This window comes from Harpia harpyja, chromosome 5, assembly GCF_026419915.1.
Source record: "Harpia harpyja isolate bHarHar1 chromosome 5, bHarHar1 primary haplotype, whole genome shotgun sequence".
Lineage (NCBI taxonomy): Eukaryota > Metazoa > Chordata > Aves > Accipitriformes > Accipitridae > Harpia > Harpia harpyja.
Window position 1 is genome coordinate 15,939,106 of NC_068944.1, and position 15,983 is coordinate 15,955,088.

General features: G+C 40.6%; 1 protein-coding gene across 1 annotated transcript; it reads left to right on the forward strand.

Annotated features, from left to right (window-relative positions):
* The first annotated feature begins 1,687 nt into the window (after nt 1-1,687).
* LOC128142257 (protein-glutamine gamma-glutamyltransferase 5-like) lies at nt 1,688-15,563 on the forward strand. The gene is made up of 13 exons (XM_052788199.1): nt 1,688-1,850; nt 4,242-4,421; nt 4,721-4,963; nt 5,933-6,051; nt 6,549-6,677; nt 6,910-7,087; nt 8,053-8,185; nt 9,207-9,310; nt 9,415-9,657; nt 11,033-11,359; nt 12,268-12,425; nt 12,760-12,893; nt 13,868-15,563. The coding sequence occupies exons 1-13, from the start codon at nt 1,688-1,690 to the stop codon at nt 15,561-15,563; spliced, it is 3,807 nt and encodes a 1,268-aa protein (XP_052644159.1).
* Nucleotides 15,564-15,983: the final 420 nt, after the last annotated feature.

Consider the following 15,983-nt stretch of genomic DNA (forward strand, 5'->3'; position numbering starts at 1 on the left):
GTGATTAAACTAGAGGTATTTGAGGGGATTTTAATCTATTCTTGGAAACTATCACCTACTTTGGTACTTTTCTGTTTGTTCTCTGGATGCTAGTACGGGCATATGTTTGTAGGCAGGTCTCCGATGGGTGACTAGACCACTGCCATTCCCATTTTACAGGTTGATTTAAAGTTGATTATGTGTTTATGGCTGCTAAATTATTTCTTATGGAATAGTATTGTTTTTAATTTTTCATTTTTAAATGAGTTGAAGTTTAATAGTCAAATGACCAATATTAAGAAAAAGAAAGTTTTCGGATATATGAGAAATGAATGAAATATTTAGGATTCACATATTTCTTTCATGTCTGCCTACTGACTAGTCAAACGTTTACAAATTTCAAATATGAACACATTGACTATTATGTTCACTTTCATATGCATCTGTCATACAACTGTTTTCACCATTCTCTTCCAAACCCACTGTTGATGTGCTGATTTTTTTTCTTTACTTTAAGTTCTGTAAAGTTATTTCACAATACCTGAGCTGTTAAGTTATGCTTACTAGGTTATTTCACTGTTAGTTAAGCTGTTCCATTTTAATCCAGGCAGTTACGCAAATAACTGAACTTCAGTCATCATGTTTTTTCTATATCAATGAATGATTTTTTGGGGTTTGGTTTTGGGGTTTTTGGGGGGGGGGAGGGGAAGTTTGGGTTTGGGGGTTTTTTTTTTTTTAGTTTTAGGGTTTTTTTTAACCCAAAGTAGAATAACTTGGAGGGATTCAAAGGATATCTTATGGAGTAAAGCTTGGCATAGAGCAAGAAGGGTAGGAGGCAACTGTAGCAAATGTTCATTCTGGTTTTGACAGAGGAAACTGCAATCCATCTCTCCTATTTGCAGGCCAATGTTCTCATCACTGAGTGTGCAGAGAGAATGCTGTTGTAGTTGTTTTGTTTTATTTTATTAAATATGCCTGGAACCTAAATAAAATAATACATTTTTGTGTCAAAACATTTAAAACATTTTCTGTTAACAGAAAAAATCTCAAATGGTTTTCATAATTTTGGAGAAAGGGAGATGGAGCAAGCTAAGAAGCTGCAAAACTGATTGTGTGCTAGAACATAAATGCACACAAAGTATAAATAAATTATGTAATTTTTAAATTAAATTTTACTGTCAACTTCAAAAACATCTTAACGCATGTCCTCTGTTTATTTTACAATTTAGCTGGGAAAGTTTGTAACTGCTCATTTTACTCTGACCTCCACTTGGAGGGAGTGCTGTGCAGACTTTCTGAAAGCTGGGATTTCTGCTTATATTATAATAAAAATGTCCACTGGTGATCATATCCAGAGAGTCTAAAGTCAGCTTAAGTCTAGTGTTCTTTATTGTTTTCCTATAGATGACTGAAGATGTCTAGCCAGAAGGGAACAGTAGGTGCTGGGATTTATGGGAACTTTAAATGGCTAAAAATAATGGCTTATGCTGAAATGACTTTAGATTCATCCTGGTCTTAAAATATTTTTGAGACATGGCAAGTTGTGGGACATGGAGAGTACTATGCTATAGGTGAGGTAGCAAGATTCTCCCTCCCTTCGGCTGCAGGACTCTCCCTAATAATGCTGGAAGTTAAAATGAATCATTTATGAGCATCAGTAGACACATGGGTGGGGCCTCTTTGTAAACTGGTATTTTGTTGACGCAATATGTGTGACAGCCTTTTAGTTCTGAATATAAATGTTACTGAGAGGAAATTAGGTTGGTTCACAGAGGAGATCAGCCAGACCTTGCACTGCATCTTGCTGAGGAGCAGGTACCTCCACCAGTACTGTGCTTCAGATACTAGTACATGTAGAAGAAAAATGGAAGGTGAGTGTCTTGAAACTTTACTATCACTTGACTCAGTACTGAAAGTGGAAATAATTAAACGGTCAGGTGTAGGGACAAAAAAAAAATGTACATATTGCTGTGTGGAATCAAGTCTAGGGATTAGTTCTATGATTTAGATTTTATTTGTGGACTTAGGGAGAAGGGAGGAAAAAAAAAAACAAACCTTGAAAAAAACCTTTCCTTTTATAAAGGAAAAAGAGAGCTACAGAGAAGAATTGGTGAAAAAACAGCCAATTCTGAGAATAAGAAAGAGCATGGAAAAGAATACATTTTATTTCCAGCATAAACTACAAAGTTCTAGTTTTCAGTATTCTCATGCTAGAAGCAATTATTTCACAATGGATACCTGAAGTATTCTCTCTGGAATGAAGGCAAAATGTGAATTGATAGAGAAAACCCATTGACTAGTATTGAAGGTCAGGTTTCTACCAGAGAGAGAAAACCAGTAAGAGATGTGAAATTGATTGGCCTTTAGTATTTTCTCTGAGCTGCCTTTGCTTAAGAAGGCAATTGTTAGCTCCTTTGTGATCCAGTTGTGCTAATTAACTCTGATAAGCAAACTGTGGGCTGACTTTAGAGAACTTCCCTGAGAAACATGTAATATCTCAACACCCTGATGTTCTGGTTCAGCTGGATTAATGAGTGGATGAAGTGTAGTTGTCTTGGTTTATAAACGCCTCCAGAGGATGGGTGAGGATCTATCAGGTTCTTTCAGTGTTCTTGACCACAGGAATTTGTCATGTGTGCTATAAACACTTCTAATCCTTTCTGTTCAACCAGAACACTTTGCGTTATGGTTGACAGCTCTCATTAAGATATGAGATTTTCAGTTCAATTCTGTTACTCTTTCTTGTCAGCAGGTATGATGCATTCATTAGCAATAATGATGTAATGCATTGCTGTATTTTTTGGTTGTTGTTGATAGCGTGCATGTTTTTAACATGGGTAACGCCCAGGTCTGCATTTATCTGCTGATCTTTGCTGAAGAGCTGAATGACCAAATTTAAATGGTTAGATGAAAAAGAAATTATTTTGGTTCAAGGAAAGAAATTAGAAAAAGCTGCTTGTTTTGTTTTGGGTGTCGTCCCCCCCCCCCCCCCCCCCCAGTCCCCTTCCCTCCCCTCCCAATTTATTTCAGTTATGATTTACTTCAGGATGTGATCCTGGGAAACTCCACTGGTTTGTGTTAAAAGTGTCCTGGTCCCATGGGCTTAGCTGTGAGTCTCCTTTCTTGTGGATACACCCTTGCTTCTGGATGGGAAAAATTAGTTTCCCCTAAATACCAACTCTGTATTCAACTTAGTGCCAATATAGTTAGAAAAGTTGCATTGTTTCGTTATTCTGTAGGCTTAGCAGGACTAAATTTAACCCTTTAGAATTAAAATAATATACAAGACTTTGTAGTTCAGCAAGTCCAATTTTCAAAACTGCTGAGAATCTGTGGCTCCCATTGTCTTCAATTAGAGTGAAGCACTTTTGAAAATAAAAAGTTTTATGCAAATAAGTAAAAATGAGTGTTGCCACCCATCCTTCTGGCACCAGGATCATAATTACACCTATGAAATGACTGATATTCAGGCAGGATGCCTAAGGGGGGATCAGCTAAGATTTTTGTCAAGCTAATCATAGCACTTGGGATAGATTGTCAGCATTTTTTTAAATATCACTATTTGTGAATATTTCCTTCTTCATTAAGTTCCTCAAAGATGTCTGCAAACCTTTTATGACTTTGGGAAATGCAGACCAAGACATTTGCATGCATATTTAACAGTATTTACAATTTTGGGGGGATATTTATTCATATCTGATTTTTTTCATAACTCATTTGGAGTGCCACTTAATCTTTCCAACACCTACATTTGTTATTAAATCTTTTATTTATTCAATTTACTTTATTATTTTATTACTTGTATAAAAAACTCTCAACTGATAGCATGTGCAAAACGTTTGCTGTCTAGCTGCGTTTGAAAAGTAACTGTAGACAGCATGCTGTAATGTGGAGAGAATATTACAACACAAAATCAATTTTTCAAGTAGAGGTACTAATATTGTGCCTCGGCATCAGATATTTATAAAGCAAGAAGGCACTATATAAAAGATGTGGAACTTGTAGCACAGCTTTATAAATCAAAGCGTTATACAAGTTTCCACCTGCAAGCTGGGGAAGTGGTGAACTTGTAAGGATACTTTTATGGATGTATGTCTCAATCTCAGTGTTGCTGGATTTTGAACAAACTCTTGAATGAATTTTTTTGAAACATTATCTCTGTCTTTCATCATTATCTACACTTTCATGTAATCTTGACCTCAGCCAATAATGGGAACTCAATTATCTGTTTTTAACTTTGTGTGCCTTTCTCCATCCTGCAGTCATTGAGCTGGGAGAAGTCGACTTGAACTGTCCTTCCAACTGCCAAATTCATAATACCCATTTCTTCGGAACTGACAGACAGATAATAAGGAGAGGGCAAGCCTTCAGCTTTTATGCTCACTTCCAAAATCGGGAATGGGATGACTCCGTGGACCAGGCTATTTTCACCGTGGAGACAGGTAGTCACTCCCAAACTTTGTGTAGTCTTTCCTAGTCCTTTGCTGGTAAGTAATATTTCCCATAGTCTCAGTGACAAATAGTATCTACTAATTAATCTTCTGTGTGAAGAGACTACCTTCCCCTAACTCAGGCAGTTCTGCTAACATGTAAAATTTTCTCACTCTGCTACAGAAGTGACAAGTGAAAAAGAAATCCACCCTTGGGAGCTTTGCATTGCAAATGATGGCTAAGCAAATTACTTGCCCTTTACATGTGCTTTGTTTAGCCTGATTAAAGTTGTATTTATTTTCCCGAAAAGGCCTCAGACCCTGCGAATCAAATGAGACAAAATGTACCTTCCCAATGGGCAGATGTCTAGATCAAACCTGCTGGAGTGCTTCCTACAAAATTCATCAGCCAAAATGCATCAATATCAGCGTGTTTCCTCCCTCCAGTGCCTGCATTGGCCGTTATATTCTCAATATGCAAATCACATCTTGTGGTCACACATATCAGCGATGTCTCGGAGATTTTTATGTCCTTTTTAACCCTTGGTGTGCAGGTAAGAACTCAAGTGATGATCAGGTAGTTTTAAGAAAAATGCTAGTGATGAGTAAAAATGAACATATTTATTACTTAGCTGGGGAAGGATGGAGTCACAGAAATAATGAGAAACAGGAATGGATTTTTTTTGTTTTTTTTTTTTTATTTTTTCCTCTGACTTCAAGACTGTCTTAAGCCAGTGTTTTGATTTGGTTTCTTAATGGTAGTAGGGATGTAGTGTAATTTTTTACCCCCACTTTTACAATGGCTTGACAGGACAAGAAGCAATGGGCACAAACTGAAATACAGGAGGTTCCCTCTGAACATCAGGAAACACTGCTTTAGTGTGAGGGTGACTGAGCACTGGCACAGGTTGCCCAGAGAGGTCATGGCATCTCCATCCTTGGAGATATTCAAAAGCTGCCTGGACATGGTCCTGAGCAACCAGCTCCAGGTGTCCCTGCATGAGCAGGGTGGTTGGACCAGATGACCTCCAGAGGTCCCTTCCAACTTCAATGATTATGTGATTCTGTGAATTCTGTGGTATCACCATGAAATAATATAGTACAAATACAAATGGAATTCTGTAGACCTGATTCTGGTAGCATGCAATTCTGGAGTCTGTAGGACCTTGCCAAAACCATTGCATGGCAAATATTCACATTGGCCATGCTTTTGATTTGATCAAAATCAGATACCCAACTCTAAGCGTGCAGTGTTTGACTCCTAGAACAGCTTAGTGTGAAGATAAACTGCAAGCTCTGTAATTCAGGTGTACTACAGCAGGGAGAGGCTTAATAAAGATAATATCTAGCTCTAAGTAGAAAAGAATTGTCTGTGAACGTTGAAAGAGCCCACACCCTTGAACATGTTTAAAAGTATAAACCAAAAATAGGTAGGAAAAGAAAGAGGGATCCAGTGAAGTAGAAGATAAAGAAGTGCTAGACATGTACATATTGTCTGACTGATAGCTCTGCATCTTTTCCAGATGACCCTGTATATATGGACAATCAGGCCCATAGAGAAGAATATGTTCTGAATGAACATGGGATACTGTACGAAGGAGTTCACAAGCATATTACCTCTCGACCATGGCACTTTGGACAGGTACTTTTTGAAGTCTTGTTCAGAAATATATGTCATCCATATATGGATAAATGAAGTGTTATCCATATTTTTTCAGAAATTCATGCTATGTTATGGAGTGCAAAAGGTTTTTAGGACCAGTCCAGATTATGCATGCACAGAACAAAATGTTTGAGCACCTCACTGTAGCCCAAGCAACTGGAAGAAAGATCTGTAGTAAAATTAAGGAAACTACAGAATGTTCTTGGAAAAGGTGAAACAGGGTATTGCTTCTGAAGGAAAATTATTCCATTGGTCAAACATAAGCAAAAATGTCTTTGGTTTTCCTTCAGGCAGATAGACAAAACCATGCAGACCACTAGGAGCTGTGCTTGATTAAGGAGGAAAAAAAAAAAAAAAAAAATCAGGGAAGGAGAGAGGACAGCTCATACAAATGAAAAAGACTGGATTATTGACAAGAAAGGAACTTTATCAGTGTCAGAGTACCACAATGCCTGTGTTAACTTCTCTTTCCACAGTTTGAAGATGGGATTCTGGATATCTGCTTGAAGATCCTAGACATGGGTGCGAGTTACCATCACGGCTCTGATCGTGACCATTGTTGGCGCAATGACCCTGTGCACGTCAGCATGGTGGTAAATCACATGGTAAGACCGCTAGTGGTGTGTGACCTCTGAATAAATCGGGTCACTTCATTGTATTATAGAAGGACAAATTGCACTGTAATCTAGCACAGTATGAGTAGCAGGGAAAATCCTTTCTGTGCTCAGATACACAGGAAAAACTTGTAACACTAAGCTCTGATGATTTTGTGATATGCTTAGGATGTGAAGACATGGTCAGCTATTTGGAAAGGTTGTTTTTCTTTTCTCTTTCTAGATAAGCAGCCATACCACTAACGGCATCATGAAGATTCCAGAAAACAATGATTACCTGAAAGGAACAAAACCATTTTCCTGGAATGGAAGTGTTCCTATTCTTCAGCAGTGGTACAATGGCAGATGCAGGCCAGTCAGATATGGGTACTGTGGGTCTCTTGCTTCAGTAATGTGCACAGGTACGACATTTCAGTGTGCCCTTACCTAGTTATCCAAAAAGGAAGATAGAAAACCAGGATCAAAAACCTCTGACCCTAAAACCTACTGGGATAATATTACTTATAAGCATTTTACTAGAAAAGAAATGGAATATTTTCATCTTGTTATGATATGTCATGGTTCCTAATGTAGTGTTTATCATCAACCTATTGCTTTCCTATACAGCATGAAGACCAAGAAGAAAAGCAGTACTGTCTTTTCTGTGACCTTTATACCATGCAGCTATCGATACTGCAGCTTTTATTAAAACACAGAGCAAGTGCAGCTTTTATTAAAACACAGAGCAAGTGCAGCTTTTATTAAAACACAGAGCAAGTGCAGCTTTGTGGAGCCAAAACTTATCCTTTGGGTGAGGTTTGAAGGATGAGAAAAAATGCTAAGTTATGAACAGGAAGAAGACCTCTAGCAATGTCTCCTCCAAAACATAAAAGCAGCAGGCTACTATCTTCTTTTACTGCAACAGATGAGATAATAGTAAACTAAACAGAACAGACAAAAAATTTGAGTTCCGACTTTATACCATTTACTTACTGAACCTGCTACTACATTGAAGAAAATTAAATTGATATTCTATAGATGAATTTATATGTACTACACTCTGTTTACAAAAAACATTATGGTGTTTTATTAATGCAGGATTAGGTTCATTATTTCTGAACTTAAAACAGATCTGGTTTTGTGGTTGTTTTTTTTTAAAGTTGGAAGAGTAATAAGCCATTCCTTCATGCTAGGCTCTTTTCAGACTACTTTTCAGCCACTAAAAATAAGTTTTGAAGACAGAATCACTGCATCCCAAATATTGCCTCCTATCCGCTGTGTTTATATAATTGCAAAGTAGAATATGGAAGAATTATTTATAAAATAAATGAAGGATTTGCTTGATTAATTACTATTTGTAATGACTCATCATATTTTTTCCTTACAGTGATGAGGTGTTTGGGAATTCCAAGCCGTGTTGTCACGAACTTCTGTTTTCCATGCTCAGTTGAGAATCCCCTTGGTATCAATGAGATTTTTGACTGTACTGGAAAAAACCTGTGTGGTAAAGACAAACTATGGTAAATAAGAAATAAACAACCTCTTTTGGTTTTGTCAAAAACTAAATGATAGAAAGACTAGTATAAATCTAGCAGATCAGTGTCTCTCTTTCTTTGGTGTGGCAAGACTGTTCAGTTTCCTAATAATGCATTTCAAAAACATGCAGTTACTGAAGATGTAGTCTGCTCAGTCTACGTTTTCAAAAAAGAAAAAAAAAAACCACTTGTGAGAATTGATGCTACCTGCTTATCCTTCTCAGTGGAAAGAATAAGGCCATCAATCTTAGTAGCTGTAAAAATATGAAGTAGGTCATGAAATGCAAGGGAAAATTTATCACAGACTAGGACTATTATCTTCAGTCATAATCACTTGGTTGATAATTATGTTGTCTTCCTGAGGTTCCTTATCATGCATTGCTTCATTCTTGTAAACCCTTCAATTCGTGTTCATGTAACTATGACTTTATCACTCATCATGGCAGAATTTCGTGTTTTCACCCTTGGCCTGTATGTTCATAGTTTTGCTGCACCAGAATTTTGTTTGCATCCAGGTCTCATCTGCGAGAGCTTTTAATGAATTTTCTGCCCTTTCACATGTCAAAAAGATGAGGTCAAACTGAAATACTAAGGGAATGAGGATCTTATTTTAGCACAAAAGACTTAAGAGTTTATTCTTTGTTAAGCCATTAAAAAGAAGACTAAGACAGTGTGATTTTCCTTTAAAGAACCAGGAGGAAAATGTTAGGAAAATAAACTACTCAATGTGCCAACACAATTATTTTGTTTATCAAATGAAATAAAAAAGGGGCTATAAGAAGAATGTTTTGCAATCAGGTCTGCAGGGTTCTGGAACAAATTTCCAGTCTGAGTGATATAAAGCAAAACAAACAACTCCTGTCCCCAAACATCATTAACTGTGTTAAGAAATGGAGAGTCTTCAGTTGATTAAAAGGTTCTCTCTGACATGTTTTTCCTTCGTCGTAAGGCGTTGAACTTGATGATCCAAGAGATGTCTTTAATTCTATATTCCTGCATCCTACAGGCGATATCACTGCTGGAATGAATCTTGGATGGCTCGCAGAGACCTAAATCAATGCTGTGGTGATTGGCAGTGTCTGGATCCAACACCTTTGGAAACGGGCAGAGGTAACTGTTTACTATAACTGTAGCTGTTTTCCTCAGCTTATATTGTTGAGTTTCTCTACTACTTAGGTTACAACATATTATAATATTTTTGTTGCCTGGCTTAGGTTCAACTTGCAGCGGTCCTACCTGGGTTCGAAGCATCAGAGAAGGGGAACTGGACTTGGACTATGACGGTCATCATATGTTTTCTCGAGTAAATTCGAACTATGTTGGCTGGCTCTCCCAAAACAATGCCAAAAAAATAAAATTTTTCTGTGACGCTTGGCCATGTGGACAACATCTAATCACCAAGAGTGTTGGCAGTGAGCAATTCGAAGATATCACTGGGGCTTACAAGTATGAACTAGGTATGATGAAAAGTCATTAAATGGGTTAGAGGAAATTTTAAATGCTAATCATATAAAATTATCAATGTAATCTGTCCTGTGTTAAATTGAGTAGAACAATCTGAAGTTGTCTCTTTTTGAGAAAGAGGAAGATGCCTTTCTGTTCAAAGATCTTGATTCTTAAACTTCTAAATATATTTAGATGATTTAAACAAAACACACAGTAATTACATCCATATAGGATAGGATAGGATATTTCAGTTGGAAGGGACCTACAATGATCATCTAGTCCAACTGCCTGACCGCTTCAGGGCTGACTAAAAGTTAAAGCATATTACTAAGGGCATTGTCCAAATGCCTCTTTTTAAGGAACTTGACAGGCTTGGGGCATCAACCACCTCTCTAGGAAGCCTCTTCCAGTGTTTGACCACCCTCTCAGTAAAGAAATGCTTCCTCATGTCCAGTCTAAACCTCCCCTGGCACAGCTTTGAACTATTCCCATGTGTCCTAGCAGTGGATCCCAGGGAGAAGAGCTCAGTACCTCCCTCTCCACGTGCCCTTCTCAGGAAGCTGTAGAGAGCAATGAGGTTGCCCTTCAGCCTCCTTCTCTCCAAACTAGGCAAATCCAGTGTCCTTGGCCTGCCTGGACATGCTTTCCAGCCCTTTTAATACCACTATTCATATGTACATGTTTTGGTCTCACCTGTACAGTAGTTTAAAATATTAGCAGACTTTAGGCAATCTAAAACACCCTAAATTTTTTTAAACCCAGGATTAACTTCTTGCTTGTTGTTTCTTGCACCAGGTCTGTCAGAAAATATGCTTACTTACTGAATTCATGTATTATTAGGATATTCTGCCGTTCTTACTTTGGGCTACTGATTACTGATTTTCATCTTCCAGTAGTAGGGAGAAGTTCAACCAGCAAAATTGCCTAAAGGAATGAAGAGTGGATCACAGTTGATTGTAAAATTGCAAGCTCTGGGTTTTTTTGGAATGGGAACAAAAAAGAAAACAATTGATAGTTTCTTTCTTTGAATGGTGTATCTTGCCCTTTGAGACACATGGTAGCGTTTTGTATTCACCCTAACCCTTATAAAGAGTTATATTTTGAGTTTTGGACTAACTACACATTTTGAGATTTATATGACCATTTTTAAATTTAACTAATCAAAGTAAAATAAATTTTTTGAGTGTTTTTCCAAGATATTTATTTTCTTCTATGCATTCAGACTACCTTATCTTGTGTTTGATTATCTGGTGGATTTGTTCTACACCAAGCCACTACATTAGGTTTCAGGGAGGACGAGGAAGAAATTTACTCATCTTTATTACTTGGGTAGATATGGCTCCTTGTGCCTCCAGCAGGATCATTATCATGTATCTTCTTCAACAGGTTCTGTGAAAAACAAAGAAGCCTATTACCGGGCTTACAGAAGAATTCACCCAGGGTACTGCAATGCTTCCAACTGTCATATTGAGAGAGAGTTATCATCTCTGAAAAACCCGTTTTTGAGTGACTCTGGTATTAACATGAGGTTAAAGATGGCTAACTGCCCAATGTACGGTGAAGATGTCCAACTGCACTGGCTGCTTGAAAATTTGCGTAGTGAAAACAAAAACCTGAAGTTTAATTTGTGTGCACAAATAATAACCTACAGTGGTTGCCCAATGGATCAATTTTGGAAAGACAGTGTGAATGTCACATTGGGTCCAAGGGAAGGTAAGAAGGTGAATTTGTCTAATACCCTTTTGTCCACTGTTCTTTTCAGGAGATTGGTTTTTTTAGGATTAGTGGAGACTTCCTAATAGTGGTGGGAAGTGAAATAAATACAATGTTAAATGTTGACAGCTGAATTCGCTGTAGGGTGATCGCTCAAAAATCAACAGTGTCAATACTACATGTATAGTGACAGGTAAATTGTAGCTTTTCCTTAATTTCTCAAGGCTTAGAGATTCTTATGATCATTTAAAAACTTGTTTCTGCTAAAAGTTCAATTCTGGATAGTATATTCAATACAAAGATAAAGTTGCAGCTGTCTGTCGGAAGAGCAATTTGTTTCCTTTGGCCAGAAGATATTAGCCAGTGTAAAACGCTTGTTTTGAGCACTAAAGTAATTATTTCTAGCTATATCACATGCTGGGAAGTGCAAAGGTGTATCAGAACATAAACACTTGTTTTCATGGTTAATATCTTTTTCTGAAAGAAAAATGATCCCTTTAATTAAAACACATCACTATAAGATGAAATTTCATACCTGATATTAACATTCTGGTTTACCAAGCTTTAATTTGCCTACATTTAAATTATCGCTTTAAGAATTACACTGGAATGAAAGTTTCCAAATTTTGAATAATAATAATAATAATAATAATAATAATAATAATAAACCAACCTCCTTGTAAATGCACTGATATAGTTAAATTAACTGAAAACTGTGAAGCTGGTTGTTGAAGGTAGCAATATATCACCCTAAGCCAGGAAAAGTCATGTCTGTTGTCAAAGATGCTGTGATAACTTAATATTTAATTAAGCCATTTTAAGTACCAGTTAAACTTTAGGAGGAAGGGAAGTGGAAATATTAGACAAAAAATCAGAAAAAAAATAATTATAATAAATTTGTTTTACAGTGAAAAACATTCCACTGTGTATATCATATAGTCAATATGGACCTTATCTCTGTGATCACAACATTATGAAAGTAGTTGCTGTCTCAGACCCAGAGTGTGGAGAAGTTCTGATGGCGAGCAGGGATATTGTGATCAACAGGCCACCTGTTATTGTAAAGGTAAAGAACTTTAATTATGGGATTTGTGACCTAAGGAACAGACTTAGGGACTCTTATTGGCCAATTCCTAGGTACAATGATGAAAAAATTTAAATTCTTTCTTTTTTTCTTTTCTTTTATTGTATCTTTTATTTTAGCAAGATCAGTGTGATTTTAGATGTATAACAGTTGACTTAGAGTGATGTATAGAGATCATAGAAGTAAATCAGAAAGAAATATGTGTATGAATAATCCTTTTTTTTTTTTTTCTTTTCCTTTCTTACATTTATTTACTTCATTGTTAATTTTGTAAGGGTTACAAAACATAAAATGCATTTGTTTATTTTCTGACTAGCTACTAAGCCAGCCCAGGCTGAAAGTACCATGTACTGCAGAGATCTCCTTCTGCAATCCTCTCCAGGAAGATATGAAAAACTGCATAATGACATTAGAAGGCTGTGGTTTATTCAAAGAGCCGATGACCATTGAGTAAGATCATCAATTATTTAAATGGGGATAATATTGGGGGTTCACTAAGGTGTGCTAGATCAGAGCAGGTTTTGAGGAAGACAATAGTTCTGATATTTTTCGTGGTTAGGACCTGAACAGGACTTTTTACTCCTTATTACTTTGAGACTCCATTAAAAGCCTCATTCCTCTTGAAACTGATGGATCATTTACAGCTGCCAAGATATGTTGCTGCTTCATTTTTCTCAAGATTTAATTTAAGCGTGTGTTTCAAATTTCTGTCTGAAAGGGAACGCACTGTTTCTTTACAAGAAATTCTAGCTGGGTCCCCCATCCCTTTATAATCCTATTGATTTTATAATAGAATTCCTCTAAATATTCATGAACTGGCACCACATTCGTGAACCATTAGAAAACGAAAGTGAGAAAAAGCAATATGCATTCTAAGCTCATAACATGTTAATCATAGGAAGCTGGAAACTTCCAGGATGCTATAACTTCCTAGGAAAAGTAGCTGTTCATTAATATGCATTGCTGTTCTTCATGACAAGGAGAACCAACAGAAGTATGACTAGTTTTGAGGGGAAGCAGTTAGGAATTGTTCTTGCTGAATAATAATGAACCCGATTCCACAGAGCTGCCCGATCCAACTTAGACTACTGGAAATGGGAAGCAGTAAATACATCTTTGAGGCAGAAGGGTGCTACATTTTTGAAGAATTCAAGAGAGTATCATGAATGAGTTTCCAGTTCCAATTACAGAATCAGCTATGGGAGACTTCCAAATCTTCTTTTGGGACAAAAGTTGTTACCATGCTTTTCACAATACAGAATGTGGGTTTTTTTGAAGGAAGGCAAGAATAACAGAGTTGTCATAACAGTTTGTCTCTGAAAACATGGCATAGCAAATCAAACCTAATCGTGTGCACTCATCTTGTAGCGCTTCAGGTCTCCAAGCTTCCCAGGGTCCTAATTCTTTTCCTTCTCTCGGTCCAGTTTGGGAACGCTGGCATCCAATCAACAGGCACGGACTATCGTGGAGTTCACACCTTACAGGCTTGGCAGCCACCGGCTCCTGGCCAACTTTGGATGCCACAAGTTTGCCTACTGCAAGGGATGCGCCAAGGCTGAAGTGTGTTGCCCCGCAGGCCAGAACGGCGGCATGCCCGTCAGCCAGAATGGGTCACTCCCGGTGTGCGAGAACGGCTCCCTCCCCATGAATGGCTCTGGGCCCGTCCCCATGGCGGACCCTGCGTTCAACTCCATGTGTGAATATATATGTATCCCAATGTGCAACCCAAACTGCAGTGCAGGGGGCCAGCCTGTGTACGACTTCGTGTACCTCCCTGCAGGCCATCCCTTATGCAACTCCATCTGCAACCAAGGCTTCAATCCAAGCATCAATCCTGGTTTCAACCTGGGATGCGATCCTGGCTTCCGGGTCGTATGCGAGACCGTGCCTCCCGCTACGTGTGCACCGATGCCTCCGACCGTGTACGGCTCCATGCCTGCCCCAACGTCCAACCCCGTGTGCCCCCCTATGCCTCACGTGGTGTTCGAGACCGGTCCTGCTCCCGCGCACCAGCCCGGAGGCGGAGGGGGGCCAATGTCCTACTCTGTCTCTGTCCCTGCGAATAATGCGGTGAGTGCCCTGCTGACCCATTTCATGGCTGGCTCCAGTCCCACTGTGGCAACCCAAGCGGTCCCTACCCATATGTCTGCTCCGCCATCCCACCCGGTGTGCTCTCCGGTAGCTCACGCCGTTGGCGGTCCCGTGCCGCCGCCAGCTCCCCTTTCGGTGCCTGCCGCCTCCATCTCGCACATCGTCTGCGGCTCCGTGCCCTCTCCCACCACCCAGCCTCCGTGTGGCCCGACGGCCACCCTGCCCTGCCAACCCCCAAGCGCCCCAGTAGCCCGCGGCGTCTGTTCCCCAGGCCCCTGCCCAGCGCCTTCCCCGGTGCCACGCTCTGCCACCCGTAGCGCCACCCCAGCAGGGCTGCAGGTGGGGAGCGCCCCGCCGGCCCACTCGCTGTGCTCCCCAGGCCCCCGCCCCGTGGGACCCCCGGCAGCCCACTCACTGTGCTCTCCGGCCCCCCGGCCGGTGGGACCCCCCGCGGCCCACTCGTTGTGCTCCCCCGCCTCCGTCTCTCTGGGGGCTGCGGGGGCCCGCCCCACCAGCTCGCCCGCCCCTCGCCCCGAGGACTCGGTGGCAGCCTGCCTCCCCTGCCCCCCGGCCCCCCGCCCCCTGGCAGCCGCCACGGCCCGCTCCCTCTGCGCCCCCACCTCTCGCTCGGTGTCCCGGCTCGTGGGCACCCCGGGGTCTCGCTCGGTGTGCGGCCCTCAGTGGGGCCCCTCCTGCGACACCACCGCTCGCTCGGGCACCCGCTCCACGTGGGCTCCCGCTTCCCGCTCAGCGTGGAGCCCCACGGGGCGCTCGGGCTACTCCCCCTTGTCCCGCACCGCCTACGGCACGCTCACGCGCCCTCCGTACAGCTCCTTGTCCCGCTCCTCCTACAACTTGTCCCGCTCTGCCTACACCACCCTACCCCGCTCCACCTCTCCCTCTGCCTATGCCACCTTGCCCCGCTCCAGGTCGCGCCCCTCTGGCAGCGGCCTGCCCCACGCAGGGTCCCGCACGCCCTGGAGCCCCAGCAGGAGCACTCTCACCTACTTCAAGCGCAAATACCTGTAACGGAGAGTAACCTGGGGAAAAGCTAAAGCCAAAGCCAGCGAATTAAAGGCCGTGTGCAGACGCTTTGAAAGAAGTTAGAAATGGGGTGATGGAGAGCAGCGTACGTAGTCCTGAGTATTTATCCGCATGTTTGAGATGTGCCAGAAAGCAGGCTGCTAGCCGACTGCTGAGGGATGCGTTTGATGTAATACTTGTATGTCTTGAGATATGGTACGGTGGAAGTGACAAATGAATGTGGAGCCGTCGTGACAATAGTTGCACAGTGCAGGTAATCGGACTTACTTGCTTGGTCAAGCTGTTTTATAAATGATGTGCTTTCACTCTCTCTTCTCTTGATTTCTTGCAATGCGTATTTCTCAGATCTCCCTGGGCTACAGCACTCGTAGCAAATCTCTCTCCCTGCATGAAATGTGCGGTCCT

Coding starts and splice junctions, on each gene's coding strand:
- LOC128142257 (XM_052788199.1), top strand. CDS start 1,688: ATGTGTGACAGCCTTTTAGTTCTGAATATAAATGTTACTGAGAGGAAA. Junction 6,052..6,548: donor GACCATGGCACTTTGGACAG/GTACTTTTTGAA, acceptor CTCTTTCCACAG/TTTGAAGATGGGATTCTGGA. Junction 9,311..9,414: donor ACCTTTGGAAACGGGCAGAG/GTAACTGTTTAC, acceptor TGCCTGGCTTAG/GTTCAACTTGCAGCGGTCCT.